Genomic DNA, 16,023 nt, shown 5'->3' with positions numbered 1-16,023 from the left:
TTCACCTTTCCAGTGGCTATGTGTCTCCAGAATGCTTTCCCTTTGTTGAAGATCACATCATAACCATAGTCTTCCAAAACTATTACAAATATGAGTTTCTTCTTTAGGCTTGGAAAAAACATGAAATCTTTGAGATGAAGAGGGGATCCTGACTCCCTCTTAAAGGTTACTATACCAATCCCAGCAGCATTGTACCCTCTGTTGTCCCCAAGCTCAATATGCATATGGATATCTTTTTCCTCTAGGTCATTGAAAAAATCTCTACACCTTGTCATGTGGAACGAGGCATTAGAGTCCAATTGCCACACACTCCCCATCATAGTGCTGACCATGCATACGATAAGGGTGAAGTCAAACTCGAACTATGAAGTGAAAGCTTCACCTACTGCTCCTGTTGAGTTCTTCTTGCTAGAATTTTTTTGTGGACACTTCATAGCATGGTGCATAAATTCATGACAATTGAAGCATTTTATGTTAGAAAAGTATTTCTTCTTGCCCCCTTGGTTAGATTCTTGTTTGGTTTGAGATTTCTTCCCTTCAACCTTTTTTCCCTTTCCAACCAATGTAAAAGCTTCTTCATCCTTGCCCTTGGATGAACTTCCATCTTTGGTATTCTGCCTAAACTCTTCTTGTACCAAATCGGACCACAAAAGTTCCCAATTCGGTAATTTCTCCCTCTCGTTCACTGAATCCTGGTAGCTATGCCAGCTTTTGGGAAGGCCTATGAGAGCTAGGCTCACTAGGTCATATTTTGCAACATTCACACCGACCTGTTCAAGATCGTACCAAACTTGTATAAATATTGTGAGATACTACGGAATAGTATCATTCTTTTGCATCATGATGTTTCGAAGTTTGTCTTTGAGGGCCAATTTTCTATGATGACTATTATTCTCGAAAAACTCTGCAAGTACCTTCCACTTTGTGAAAGGAGTTTCTCTCCCATGGAGATTTGATGCAATGAGGTCTCACACTCCCTCCAATATTATTCTCCTCACCTTGGATACATATTTCTTTCATTGGGCTAGGTTCTAGGCATCAGATTTTGTCAGTTTTACAACATTTGTCTTGATGTATTCTAGTAAGCCATTGTCATCAAGAACTACCTCCATGCGATCCTTTCATGAAATGAAACTCAAGCTGCCTTTCAAGGCATACTTTAGTCTCATTCCATTGAAGGTCGTTCTCCCAACTCTGAAGAGATCCTACTACACTGAAGCTGCAAATTTGAACATCCTGAGAAAACACTTAGAAATTCATGTTCTAATGTGAATCATGCTTTGATACCATGTAGAAATTTGGTGATAGAATTGAAACTGCTCAAGAAATTTTAATTTAAATCAAGAAACACAATTATACTCTACTGTTCTGCGGAATTCAATTCACAATTTAGAAAAACAATCGCAAACATACAATTATAAGTAACATGCACAATATTTTTTTCTTGAAGGAACCCAACTGAGAAAAAATACTCAAGCCTCTTTGCATTAATCATATGAATAGAGATGTATTACAATTTCTGGCTATGTATGAGCTCAACCTAGAAGTGAATGACCTATCTCTCTACTCAATGAGAATCTCTGATCTAGACTTAGTCAATTGTTGCCTCTGATTGAACCCCTATTCCTTGCTTAAATCCTAGAGAATTAGCCCCTATGTTCTAGGAATTTTCCTCCAATTGATTGTGCAATTCCCAAGGTTTTATCATCTGACTCCATGTAACACATGTACACTCAAAATAGTCTACAACTTCTTTTTACACTGCCCTGGAATCTCCACCATAGTCGGGAACTCAAATTCTCTGCATGCATTAGTTATTTTAGCCTGATTGATCAGTTAACTAGATGATCATTGAGTTAGACTATTGTCTCACTGCACAATTGACCTTCCACTAGTTCCTACAACTTTTAAAACTAGTTTAACTTAACTCAACTAGATATAACTGAATTGGATTACTATAATTTATCAATCACACATGCTTCACTGAACTCAAGCCCTCTAACTTGAATTTATTGAGCTAACTGAGTGACAAGAGCCATCTCACCCAAGTTAACTGCCTCCAAGTTGTCTGCTGGTGTGGAAATTCAATTTTTTCCAATTTAACTAAGGCAAAATCAAATTGAGACTTTCTTGCTACACTATTCAACATTTACTATATCTCATATAATTCTTTGTAAATAGATGGTGTACCAAATAGAGAATCTAACCATTAGCTTGTGTAGTCTTCAAAATTTCAAAATTCAGCTTTATAATAATGCAAGGTCTTCTTCTCAGAAAATTGTAATCATTTTTAGCATATCATTTATCCTTTAAATAGTTCCACATAATGAAAGTAAATTAAATATTTTATGCAACTACATAATGATTTTGGCATCATCCTATTGGTTAAGTTGATTGTTACATCTATATGGATGGCTTGTGTTAGATGACACTTTTTGAACATTGGCTTAACTGTCGATGGAAGGCTTTGGAATTTAATTAAGTATTTTCAAGTAGGTTTTAAGACAATCTTCCTAAGGTGACCACCTTTATTCCATTGCTTCTAAAACTTTTTCTCATATGGTCATTTGTTGTTTTATTTCTCTCTAAACATTAACTTACTATATATACGAGTTAAGTAAACAAAAATATGAGATTAAAACTTTTACTTTAGACATACTTACATATTTCTTGAAAGAAATTTTGGAGCTATTGTCACCCCACTCCATAATGCGTTACCTTTTATTATTGCTATCTCTGAGTATTGGATAAGCTACAACCATAGTCACATACCTCTTTTCCTATTTCATTGCAAAGGTCTCTCAGCTTCTTTGTCATCCTCATTCACAACAAGTTAATGACTAAGCATATAAGATGGGGTACCTTAAATGTTCTTGCCATAAAGTGTACATCTATAAGCTATGAGTTTCTCACAGTTGTCAATTGAAATTTTTATTTCATGCCCTTTTGTGTGTTGAACTTGGGCCTTTGGTGTCGTAGTGATTCTCCGTTTATTTCTTGATGTAGGTTGTCCAATGCTTCTTCCTGTAGCACTAAAACAATAATATTTAGGCTTCATTTTCCATTTCAATTTTGGATTTTGAACAAGAGTACACATTTCATTAGCTTGTGTTCTCTCATTCATTTTGACTTGGAGAGCATTTAAATGAGAAGAACCCACTACAATTTCGTCTTACTACCGCTTTTTGCTATTAATACAACAGTAACAGTAAAATGACTTGCATTAGATTATTGTTCTTTGTATCTTCTGCAAATTTGAGTTTATTTAGCCTAGATCTTTCTTTGTCTTTGACCTAAACAATGTAATAATGCGACAACTATGCAACATGAATAAAAAAGAATCATTATCAAAATTTAATAAGTTTTCATTTTCTTAAGCCATAAATACATGATCATTTCACCATTACTCTTGTACAAAAGTTGATGAATTTCCATTAAGGCCTGAAAATACATCTAACACCTGAGTCTTCGTTGAACAAATGTGATGATTAGTTCCATTTAAATGTGCAATGGCCTCCAATATACGCATTAACCATAATAAATTTGATTACCCTTAATTACTGATGTTAATACTTAAAGTGCATAGATTAATTCTTTAATTGCAAGGATTAGCATTCATGTTGTGCCACGACAGGAATTTGCTTTTGTTATATAACATAAGACATTTATTTTTTCTGTTAATCCTTGGAATTATTGTTTTATGATGATTTGTTCTAGCTGCTAACATGGACAAACGATATAGACCACACAGTGACATGTATTAGTTGGAAAAGGACTAGCATTAATGCTTATGTTAAATGACATAAAGATCTCTGTCTCACAACTTCTATTAGGCCATGTTCCCCGCCAATTCTAAGTGATACACTATGAATTCGCATTGAGAAATGAATCACTAAGCCTAATGTGGGTATTATGCTGCACCGGAAACCTCAAGCTTTGTACTGCCACATGTCACCTATTTTGGCCATATCAACATGCATAGATCAGATATTGCAACTATCATGTGTCCTTATTTTGGAGCGATATGTCATCACTTTACACACTATGCCTGCCACAATGGCTACTGCTAACTCAGGTTAATTAAAAAGTGTAAACCGTCAATTTGCACGTTAGTTGACACACATATTTTCCTATTTTGTGGTAACAATTCGACGAAATGTCACATAAACTCAATCAACCTCCCATGGTGTGGATTAATGCATATTAAAAAATTAATTAAGGCTTAATCCTATGATTAATAAAATCTCCCCTACCGGTAAATGTATTTTTTTCGCCATTTATTGGGCGAATCGACATGTAGTCAAGACATTGTTTGAGTTCTTAATAACATTTACTCTAAATCATTTTGTAATAATTACTAGTTGTAAACAAATGAAGAAGGTGTAGAGGGCTCTGCAATCAGTATTTGTCATAGTAGCTTGCAAAAACAGGAGGTGCAACACAAAAAAAAATTGTTTTCAAATAATGACAAAACGTGGACCTTGTACTTCCTCAACAATGCTAGCATACCGATAAATACCAAAAGAGGCAAGGACTATGTTGCTATATAGTTATCCCACTTGTTTAATTGATTGTGTAGAGTTTTGTTTTATTTGAAAATGTGGTAGCCCTTTCTATATTAATTTTTTTTCTTTTTTCTAATAATGTTAATAATTTTTTATGCTTTGAATTATAATTTTTTTTTGTATTATTAAATTAACTAATCAAAAAGAAAGAAAAACTAAAATAATGTCGAATAATATTTTATTAAAAAATCAATTAATATGAATAAATGAACTAATGTAGTCATAGAAAATATCAGTTCAAAGAATTGTTCATACATATACATACAAAATTTCATAAAATTATATTTTATTTTCAAATAAAAATATAGTATTATCATTGTTGTTTTGTTGATTTTCAAAATCTTTCAACAAAGTTCCTCATTAATGTCAATATTTAGGTATTGACATTAATGTCAATATTTAAGTATTGACATTAATCATGTCAATACATTAATCATTGACATTGATGATTAATGTCAATATTTAGGTATTGACATTAATCATCAACTCAACTGGAATTATAACATTGAGAAAAAGATTATTTGAGGATGGAAAACTTATTATGAGCTTGAAAACAATTGTAAGTCGTTTGACCTTTAGGTTTGGAGTAAAAAAGAACTCCTCTTTGAGACTCTTGTCAGCCCTACTATTTTATATGGTTGTGAGGTTTGGGGTTGTAGTATGTCTAGAGAATCATGAAGGAAGATTGAATAAAGAAATTTATAACCTACAACCTTAAGATTAAAGGAAATACTCCCTATCATATCCTCTTGATTGAAGCTAGTCTTTCCCCCATTAAAAACATGGCTATGTTTAGGTATCTGTTGTATAAGAAGAAGTTTTACATGGAACGCAAGAAGTTCCCCAAAAGTGTTTCTAACTCTAGTCAAAACCCCCACCTCCGACTCAAGTGAGCATGGCACAAGGATGTCCAAGTTTGGCTTGACCATTGTCGGATAAAAGAGGACATCATCTTAGAGAATAAGGATAATATTAAAAATACTATTACTTCCAAATTTAAGGATAAGTTGTGGATGATGAGGAGCTAAAGGGGAAAGGGAAGTTGAGATATTATAAAGAGGTAATGAACCCCACTCTTACTAACTAGAATTATGTTTGTCTTTACCAATCCTAATAAGAAAATGAACATTGTGAAGATAAGAATCAATTCTTATGAGCTTCGAAGTGAAACCAAGTGTGGGTCTATTCCCATAACACTTTTGGGATGAAATAATTTGTCGCATTTTTTATACTAAAAGGGTTGAAGATGAAAAGCACATTATCTTGGATTACAAGGTTCTCATTTCCAATACATTTGTCACACTACCAACCTTCTTGACTTGTTAAACAAAACTATTGTGATTTAAAAACGTTTATTCCCCTTCTTTTTTATTATAAAAATAAAATATTAAAGATTATGAATTAATTTCTTACTTTCTTAAGATCCAACATACCACATTGGTGTTTGTAGAAGTTAATCATCTTCATCTAATATATTTAAAAATAAAAACATAAATTTTAATAAGAAATAAAATATATTATTAAATTTAAAAAACAATAATATTAATTAATAATAAATTAATGTAAATTATTAAATTATACACAGAGATAAAGATAATAAGGTTTTTTTATAAATTAATATTTTTTCATAATATAATATATTAAAATAATAATAATAATAAATCAAATATATTATTGAATTTAAAAAAATAACAATAATAATTAATAATAAATTTAATGTTAACTATGAAATCATTTATAAAAATAAAAATAAGATAATATTTTATAATTTAACATTTTTTCATAAATTAAATTGAAAGTATTATGAATGAAGCAGAAAAGAATACGACATTTAAAATACCATTCAATCTACGGTTTATTATTTATTATTTTTTAAAATTTAAAATAAATAAGAAAAATAATTCGTAATAAAGATTTTCAATAATTACAAGTTACAATAATTAGCTGTATCGAGACTTCAACACAGATTGCACATTTCCAGCCCTCATCACCAATAACATCGCATAAACCCACCGTGTACTTCACGCCACCTGTTGAAGCCACGGTGTACGTCAATCCAGCTGCTGCTGTCTCTGTCGTTGTCCGTCTATATATACCTCCACGCTACACTCTTCAAGCTGTGTCAGCTGCCCCAGGCCCTCTATTCTTTTTAACTTACGACACATATCAATCTCAATCTTCTTCAAAGATATTAACCTTTCAACACACGGCAGCTCCTCCAACTCTTTACACTCCCAGATCCGTAGTTCTTGAAGGTTTGTAAGATTATGAAGCCCTTCCATTTTCCTCACCTTATAACACTTTTTCAAAGAGATCCTCTTCAAAGATATTAACCTTTCAAGACACGGCAGCTCCTCCAACTCTTTAAACCCCTGGATGTGTAGTTGTTGAAGGTTTGTAAGATCATGAAGCCCTTCCATTTTCCTCACCTTTTCACAGTCATTCAAAAAGATCCACTCCAAAGATATTAACCTTTCAAGACACGGCAGCTCCTCCAACTCTTTACACTCCCAGATGGATAGTTCTTGAAGGTTCGTAAGATTATAAAGCCCTTCTATTTTCCTCAACTTATGACAATCATACACAATTAGTTTTATGAGTGTTGGTGGCAGTGCTCCAACCTCCACCAGATCATTGCAACCATGGATGTAGAGATGTTTAAGGGTGGGACAAACACCCTCAACCAAACATATCTTCGATATTTCTGTTCTGCTCAGCTCTAAGTATTCCAGTCGGGACAGTGCTCCTTCCACCCCGCTTTTCAATGGCAGCTCGCGTATCGGACAGGATTCTACTCTTAACTTTACCAGGTTGCTCAATTTCTCCATTTCTGCCGGTAAGGACTCTATTCCACATTTCTCTATCTTCAACTCTGACAGCTGAGTCAGCAGTCCCAACGAATCGGGCAAAGATTTCAGTTCTCTGCAATAGACGAGCTCCATGTGCTTCAATCTGCTCAGGTGACCCAGCGAACATGGAAGTTCTTTCAAGGAATGGCTTCCCACAGTAAGTACTTCCAGATTCCTGAGGTTTCCGATATCCTCAGGCAATTTTTGTAAATTTGTACCCCGCAGATGTAATTCTTCAAGAGAACGGACATTTGCAAATGTTTCTGGCGGTAAGGACTCTATTCCACATCCCACTATCTTCAACTCTGACAGCTGAGTCAGCAGTCCCAACGAATCGGGCAAAGATTTCAGTTCTGTGCAAGAGACGAGCTCCATGTGCTTCAATCTGCTCAGGTGACCCAGCGAACATGGCAGTTCTTTCAAGGAATGGCTTCCCACAGTAAGTACTTCCAGATTCCTGAGGTTTCCGATATCCTCAGGCAATTTTTGTAAATTTGTATCCCGCAGATGTAATTCTTCCAGGGACTGTTGATGTGTAATTTGCCAAGGCAACATTTCCATACGAACAGATCTCAAATTCAAATATTCAAGAGAACGGACATTTGCAAATGTTTCATTGGATATGGTCAACTGTGAGCACTTGTTGAGATTCAGATATTTAAGGCGAATTAAATTGCCGAAGGAATTTGGAAGCATTTGCAAACTCGAGGAAGAACTGAGATCAAGGTGCACGAGATTTGTTAAGCAACCAAAGGAATCTGGAAGCATTTTCAAGCGTTGGGAACCACAATGGAGGTATTCCAGGGAGTGCAAATCACAAAATTCTTTTGGTAACAATTCGAGACCTTTAGAGTACACCACAATCTTTTCTAGGTGCTTCAGCTGACCAATGGACTCTGGAAACTCGAAAAGAGGAGAATTACAAGAATGAATAGTCAATTCCCGCAACTCTAGAGGTGCCTGCAAGGCAATAGTGAAATATAAGATATTTTCATCTCATTAAATAGAGCGGCAAATAATAAGCATAATAGACATGCAAACGAAGGAATCAGCGTTAACTTTCACCTGAGATGTTTGCCATGGTGTATCCAATTTCTTTCCGCTCACTTCTAAGACCCTTACATTCTTCATCAGATTCAGAAGCCGGGGATGCAGGCAGTTGTACGGACAGTCACTCCAGCGTAGCCATATCAGATTTGGCGACTTAACCCTATGCAATATGTTTTCTAAATCATCACCTTCAGTTGCAACAAGTTGTAACTTACTGAAACGATACCGTGAAGGATCGATCAGCTTCCTCAGTTCTTCTGCTGAAAGTTCTTCTGCTGAAAGTTCTTCGTCTGAAAGTTCTTCTGCTGAAAGTTCTTCGTCTGAAAGTTCTTCTGCTAAAAGTTCTTCGTCTGAAAGTTCTTCGTCTGAAAGTTCTTCTGCTGAAAGTTCTTCGTCTGAAAGTTCTTCGTCTGAAAGTTCTTCATCACCTTCAGTTGCAACAAGTTGTAACTTACTGAAATGACACGGTGAAGGATCGATCAACTTCCTCAGTTCTTCTGCTGAAAGTTCTGAAAGTTCTTCTGCTGAAAGCTCTTCTGCTGAAAGTTCTTTGTCTGAAAGTTCTTCTGCTGAAAGTTCTTCGTCTGAAAGTTCTTCGCCTGAAAGTTCTTCAGCTGAAAGTTCTGGGTACATTTTGAGAAGATGAACCGTCCTAATTCCGCGCACCTCAGTTTTTACCTGTTCATTCTTAAAAAACAAGCAACAAACAAATTAAACAGAGCAACAAGATTCCTCTTTTCTGCTTTTGCTGAATAAAGAAACCATAAAGCTGTATGAATAATTCAAGCACTTACAGGATATTGCCGCCACAACTCAGGAATGTCCTTCATCACACGCCATTCACGATGCGGGATTACTCCACATGCCTTCTGCTGATCCACAATTTGTCTTCCCAGGTCTCTCAGATGATCGTGCATTTTTATGGTATTATTTTCTGTGTCGACCTCAACGAGGCACCTGTCCTGGAGATTTGCAAGGGCCACCAGACCGTTCCAGCCTGATCCATCCCATATTCTTATCGCCATATCCCTGTCTTCCCCAATGAAATAACAGGAAATGTCTAAGAATATTTGCCTTTCCTCTTCTTCATCCAGAGCATCGTAACTTATCTTAAGCGTCTCCATAATCTTATTGGGAAGTTTGGGTTGGCGAAGTTTCTTCAATTGACCTTCCCAATAATATTGGTCGTTCTTTCCACAGAGATGTGCCCCAAACACCTTCAAAGACAAAGGCAATCCATAGCAGGCTTTGCAAAACTCGTCTACAAGGTTCTCGAATCCTACCAGTGGATGAGGCTGCAGGAAGGCATGCTTACAGAAGAGTTGTCGAGAGTATTGATCATCTAGGCGTGTTAACTGATATATTGATGACTTTGCTATTCCTGATCTTGTGAGGACATTCTTGTTGCGAGATGTAACCAAAATCAAGCTATTAGAATGGAGGACGTTTGCCACTGGCAAAAATGCATGTAACTGTTCTTCATCATCTACATCATCTAAAACTATTAAAGCATGTGCAGATGAAAGATGTTCTCTGAGAATATCTATGCCTTTTTCAATGCTATCTATTTGCTTAGTCTTCTTTGTCAAATCCTCAAGAAGGTTTCTCTGCAGGGAAGTCAAAGAGCTTGCACGCACTCTCTCTCTCACATCATGTAAGAAAGAGGATTGGTTGAAATCGTTCCTCTTCCTGTTGAAGAGTTCTTTGGCTAGCGTTGTCTTGCCCACTCCGCCCAAGCCAACAATCCCCAACACCCGAACTTTGTCATCCTTCTGTTGCTGCCATAACACAAAACCTTCTACTTTTTCTTGCAGACCAGCTGGAAAATCAGCCACATGCAGCGGTGTATTTATGCGCTTTTTAAGCACGCATTGCACGACCTTCTCCACTAGCTTGTCTTCCTCCTCCAATAGCTTGTTTGTGTCCCTGGAAATTCTCCACAAAGCACATAAAAGCATTGTAAAATCCACTCCAAACAAACAAAACATTAAGTGTATAGCAATACCAGTTAGATAAATAAATAATAACGACAGGAAGAGTTAAGAGTTCCAACTCATTGTCGGCCTTGAGTTCGAAGCCGTTTATTGACGAGGCTTTTTTGAGGGCATTTCTCCAATTCTCAAGTCTTTTATCTTCGTATCTGCCTTTCGCTTCATGATCACTCAGTGCTTTAGCATACCGGTTTGTAATATATCGCACCTCCGAAATCTCCACTTTATAAAAGATGGGAAATATGGTATCCCCAGACTTGTCCAATATAAGGACCAGCTCATCCAGACACCACATAGATTCAGCATATCTGGGTGAGAAAATGACAATGTGGATAGAGGCGGTTCGGATGGCATTTTCAATTCGAGCATCTATGTAATCTCCCTTCTGCAGTTCATCCTTGTCCAGGAAAGGTTGCAATTTATGTGAACGAAGGCGTTCGTAAAGACGGGTAGCCAAAGTTTCTTTAACGTCGGGACCACGATGATTGATAAACACATCGTGGTAGTCGGTGTTTGGGTTCGTGGAGGTTGATGGCATATCCATTGAGGAATCGGTGGAAGTTAGCCGATCTGCCATTGAACAGAAATACAAAACAGAAGTGAAGCACAGGTTGATAGATTAAGAAAATGAAGGTATTTGGCTCCTCACCAACTGAAATCTAAATCTTATTTATATCATAGCATCTTAGTCTCCAGACCAACGTGGCAATGGCGCCAGCCGGTGGGCACACGATGGTAATTGGTGCAAGCTGGAACCCAATGATTATTGATTCAATCTCTGACTGGTCTCTCAATTTTCCACGAGCCTCTAACTGCAAGCTGGATCTCAATACCAGACCAGTCTCTCAATTTTCAATGAACATTTATCTGCGAACACCTCAATTTTCTACGAACACTTGATTGCAAGCTGGATATCATTAAGAGCATAACATAAAGCCACCCGTCCCTCACTTTTCTATGAATATTTGACTGCAATAATATAAACTAATCATTCCGTTTGCCACCTGTCGCTCGATGCTTGACTTTGGAATATGTATCCTTTAAAAAGATTCCTTTTTCCTGCCACAACACCAACACCCACACAGTTTAATATGCCTTTTTTAATTTGCATTAAAAAAAAAAGTTTAATATGAGTTTTTTAATTGGCATTAAAAAAGAAATTGAAATGTTTGGAAACATATTACTTTGTTATTAACTTTATTGAAATGTTTGAAAACATATTACTTTGTTATCCACTTTTATTTATTGACCATATTAATTTTAAATTTGAGTAAAGGTAATATTTAAGATTTGCTGGAGTAGGTAAGTGATATATTATATGGAATGATAATAATAAAGTAGTAATCCTAGTCACACTATGGTATTATTTCAACTACTGTGTTTGTTAATTTTTTTTATTTCTATTAATTTATTTTTATTTTATATTTGGATCATTATCTTTATTAATTCACTTTTATTTTTATTAATTTATTTTTATTTAGAGGAAAATAATATTTTACATAATTATGCTATAGGATTATTCTAATCACTGTTTTTATTTTTTTAGAAAAATGCCATGAAAATATTTATCTAGTTAAAATTTGTGTTTGAAAAACTCCAACCATAATTTCTATTTTCTTTTATCTCAGATATCTTACTCAAAAATTATGTTGAAAAGATAAAATGATAATTCTTTTAATGTTATATCAAAATCTAAAATCTTACGCATATCATATAAAAACAATGATACTCAAAATCCATATTATTTACAGTTTATAATGCATTATTATGTATGGTTCACATTCTTTTTGAAATTTAAGAAGTTTTAAAATTTAAAACCAATTAAAAATATGATAATTAATATTAAAGAAAGTGTGACCAGAGTTTCACATTACTATGTTTGACATTACTCGAATTAAATGAAAATGAAAGTTAATTTAATAGTTTCATATTTGAAAAAAATGTTATTCTCTCAAATATTTTAATAACTCTCAGCTATTAGAGGGAGAATTTGAAAATGAAAGTTAATTTAATATTTTCATATTTTAAAAAAATGTTATTCTCTCAAATATTTTAATAGCTCTCAGCTATTAGGTAGAGAATTTGATTTTTCAAGCCTGGATAAAAGAGAGTTCTCTCTTTTTGGTGCTTTGCATGCTTTCTCTGCAATGAATACCAATAACATCCCATCCCAAATTTTGACCTCACCATGGTTACCATTAACAAAGATGTTATCACATTTTAAGTCTAGATAGATTTGTGTCAGCAAACAGATAATGACTAGTCTAAACACGACCAACACATCTATAGTAATTGAAATTTACTCTTATTCATATATTTACTTTCTTTTTCATAATAATTTGTTTTCTTTACCAAAAAAACTGAATTGTGACTATAGATATAGGGTAAACACTGCAAAAATTGCCTAGCGAGGCCCTTGATTTGATTTGATGTGCCCAACCATTGATTTTCAGACTTTCCGGATTATAAAAGCTTTACAGAAATTCACACGCGACATGGCTTTGTATAATTTTTTTGAATTCTGAAATTGGTAATAGGAAAAGAAACATTGCCATGAAGCTCACCCAATTTGCAACATCAGTATATATTAAACCCATTTCTTTTTGGTCTTAGACTGTCAGGGCGGAATAATATTGGAATAACCTAATCCTGTAATAAAGGGATCCAAGTACCGATTGAATAACCTAATCATCTTGTAATAAAGGGAGATGCATTGGTTCAGAAATTTGATAAAAAATTTAGTTGAAATTCCACGATTGAGTAGGGTTTTATTATGACAATATCCTAAAAAGATTTTGAATTTTGAAACCATCTGAGTTGTAAAAAAGTTGTGAAACCCCCCAAATTATAGATTCAAAATTGAGAAGTGATACAAACTGTAAATTTCTATATTACATAATTATAAGGTTAGATCAATTGGTCCACTCTCGCCGATCTCAGAGTCCTTCAATCGCATGGGAATAAAAATATCTTGATTTTCGTGCAAAATTTGAAAAGCTAAACTTTTAGAACTCTGAAACATTACTAGTCCAAGAGTTTATGGGTTTAACTTTCTCTACACTCCCATATGCCACCATTATCTATCATATGCTACCATTATGTATCATGATGGCTTTTATATTGTCTTAAAAACTTTCTTTACACTCAGTAATTTCGACATTTTCACGGATTTTAACGGTCTTTCAACCTCAAAGAGAAAAAATTATCTGGATTTTATCTTAATTTGAAAAAGCTTAATATTAAAAACTTTGAAACCTTATTAATCCGAAAAGTCATACTCTGAAATCTGAGGAATCCTAAAAGTCAGGGGTTCAAAAAGTCATACTCTGAAACTTCAGAAATCCCAAAAATCTCATGGGTTCAATACTCTAGACATTTTCATTTATTTCAACAGTTCTTCCGCCACAAATAAAAATGAAAAGACATTTTCATTGATCTCAACAGTTCTTCAGCCACAAATAAAAATGAAAAAAAAAAAAAATGTCTAGATTTTTATTTTAATTTAAAAATCCATTTAAAACTCTGAAACATCACCAGTCCAATGGTCTAAGAACTTGTATAATCAAAATTTATTTCCAGCTTGGTTGTTTGGAGGGATCATATTGTCTTAGTTGAGGCCATCTAATTTCCGCGAACAAAATATGTATGAAATTGTTTATCGGTTTTACGTGATTATTAACTTTTATATGAATACCAGATTGTGCCGGTTAACCAAGCTTTAGCTAAACCAAATGCGGAAGAGAATGTAAAATATCATAGCACTTATTTTACCACTCTTTCTGCTCACATCTCTCCCGTGACGGGTGTTTTTCTTGGGCTTCAAGGACTATCTTGTTATAACATAATATAACTTTTATATGATTGCGAAAATTTTGAAAACTAACCTGGATTCTAGACAGACCATAAGCCTAGCCACTGCATAGACATGCTCTCCCAGAGTTGCAGCTCTCAAATGGTGGTTCATATTGAGTTCTAGATCTGCAACCCACAAAAGGTCTGTGCCCCACCCTAGCTAGACTCTCTGAAATCAACGCAGCTCTGCAATTCTCTGGAACCCAGAAACAGTGTGCGCCCCACCCTAGCTAGACTCTCTGAAATCAACGCAGATACCCTTCCATGAAATACCTTGGAAGGCTGTTCCAAACCTCCAAAAACAAAGCAAAAATGGTTAATAGAAATACCCAATATTTCTGGATCATTGATCATGAAATCAAATGAAGTACTCTTCACGGCCTTTATTAGAAATCCAATTGTTAAATCAAGGAATCTGAAATTCACGACATAAGAAACCGTGCTTTATACGTGGCCATATCTTTCGGTCACTGTAAACTTCCCGGAAACGCATTCCCCGCTGACCGGCTCAAGTCCCTATCTACACCACTGGTGTTTAAAAATTCAATTATTTAATGTTTGGGCGGTGGGACGAGACCACTAAGAGCATAGTGAACATAATCTAATTAGGAAGGAAGTAGATTATTATTAAAAAAAATTAATTGAAAGAAGTAGATTTACTTATTTTTCATTGTTCAATGTATTCCTTGTATTCCCTTGAAAAAAAACGCAGGTGATAAAGTCAAGGTGATGCCTAGAAAATTCCCCATCTCAACCACTGTTATTTAAAAATTCAATTATTTAAAGTTTGGGCAGTGGCAGAGCATAGTGAGGGGAATCTAATTGTTTAGTAGATTTTTTTTATTTTTTTTCATGGTTTTGATGAATTTTTCTTTAAAGTTAAGAAATTTTGAGGAAAATATGAATCATGGTTATAATAATTTTTTTTTCCATATTATTGGGAAAATTAAAATAGTTTTCGAAAAATAATGATTTTGTTGGGCAATAACCTAAAGAGTACATATGGTGAACTCAATGTTTCTCGATATATATATACATATATACATATATATATATATAATAGGCACTCAGATTTTGTCAGTACACTGTTATATTAACTAATTGATAATAATAAAAATAATACAAAATAACTTATAAATAACTAATTTTTGTGATGAGATAAAAATTTTAATATTTAAATAAATATATAATATGTATTATAATTAAATAATTTTAAATCTGAAATTTTAACTAAATTAATATAAAGAAAAACCATTTATTATTCAAATAAATTTACAATTTTAGCCAAAATTTTACATAAAATAATTAAAAAAACATAAATGCATGTATTTAATGACATTGCGCGAATTAAAATAACCCATAACCACCGGATCAACGTTTACTGACACCAGGCCTTTTAATAGCAGTTGTCTATAACGGGACTTTTTGAAAGTCTTTCCGGCAGGTTTTTCCGGTCGAAATCCGGCAGGAATTTATTGGAATCGCAAGTTTGATCTCTAGTTTCTGCACAATGAAAGCATCCCAGGGGTTTTCCAGGGTGCTGAATCCAAATATACAGTTAAAAAACCATTTTAATTGCAACAAATCAAAATTTAACATTAATTTCTTCCGTCGGATTCCGTCCCCGGAATCTCCAAAAAATCGCATTATAGACAACTCCCTTTTAATATAAGGGAACTAAACCTATGTAATTACGCCCTACGCTTGTGTGTTACC

General features: G+C 34.4%; 1 protein-coding gene across 2 annotated transcripts; it reads right to left on the bottom strand.

Annotated features, from left to right (window-relative positions):
• Positions 1–6,450: 6,450 nt before the first annotated feature.
• On the bottom strand, positions 6,451–14,929 carry LOC149255763 (uncharacterized). 2 transcript variants are annotated; one of them, XM_089460564.1, is made up of 5 exons: positions 14,340–14,929; positions 10,518–11,514; positions 9,259–10,390; positions 8,480–9,151; positions 6,451–8,374 (listed from the first exon to the last, which is right to left on the bottom strand). In XM_089460564.1, the coding sequence occupies exons 2-5, from the start codon at positions 11,030–11,032 to the stop codon at positions 6,617–6,619; spliced, it is 4,077 nt and encodes a 1,358-aa protein (XP_089316690.1). In that variant the 5' UTR covers positions 11,033–11,514; positions 14,340–14,929; the 3' UTR covers positions 6,451–6,616. The 2 variants fall into 2 exon arrangements, with proteins under 2 accessions (XP_089316690.1, XP_089316691.1); XM_089460565.1 differs by having other exon boundaries at positions 8,480–9,142.
• Positions 14,930–16,023: the final 1,094 nt, after the last annotated feature.

The sequence above is a fragment of the Pinus tabuliformis genome, chromosome 7 (genome assembly GCF_031772625.1).
Source record: "Pinus tabuliformis cultivar Carrire ecotype Pingquan chromosome 7, CPIR1, whole genome shotgun sequence".
In the NCBI taxonomy this organism is placed as follows: domain Eukaryota; kingdom Viridiplantae; phylum Streptophyta; class Pinopsida; order Pinales; family Pinaceae; genus Pinus; species Pinus tabuliformis.
Note: the sequence above shows the minus strand (reverse complement) of the source record. Positions and strands in the feature narration are given on the sequence as shown.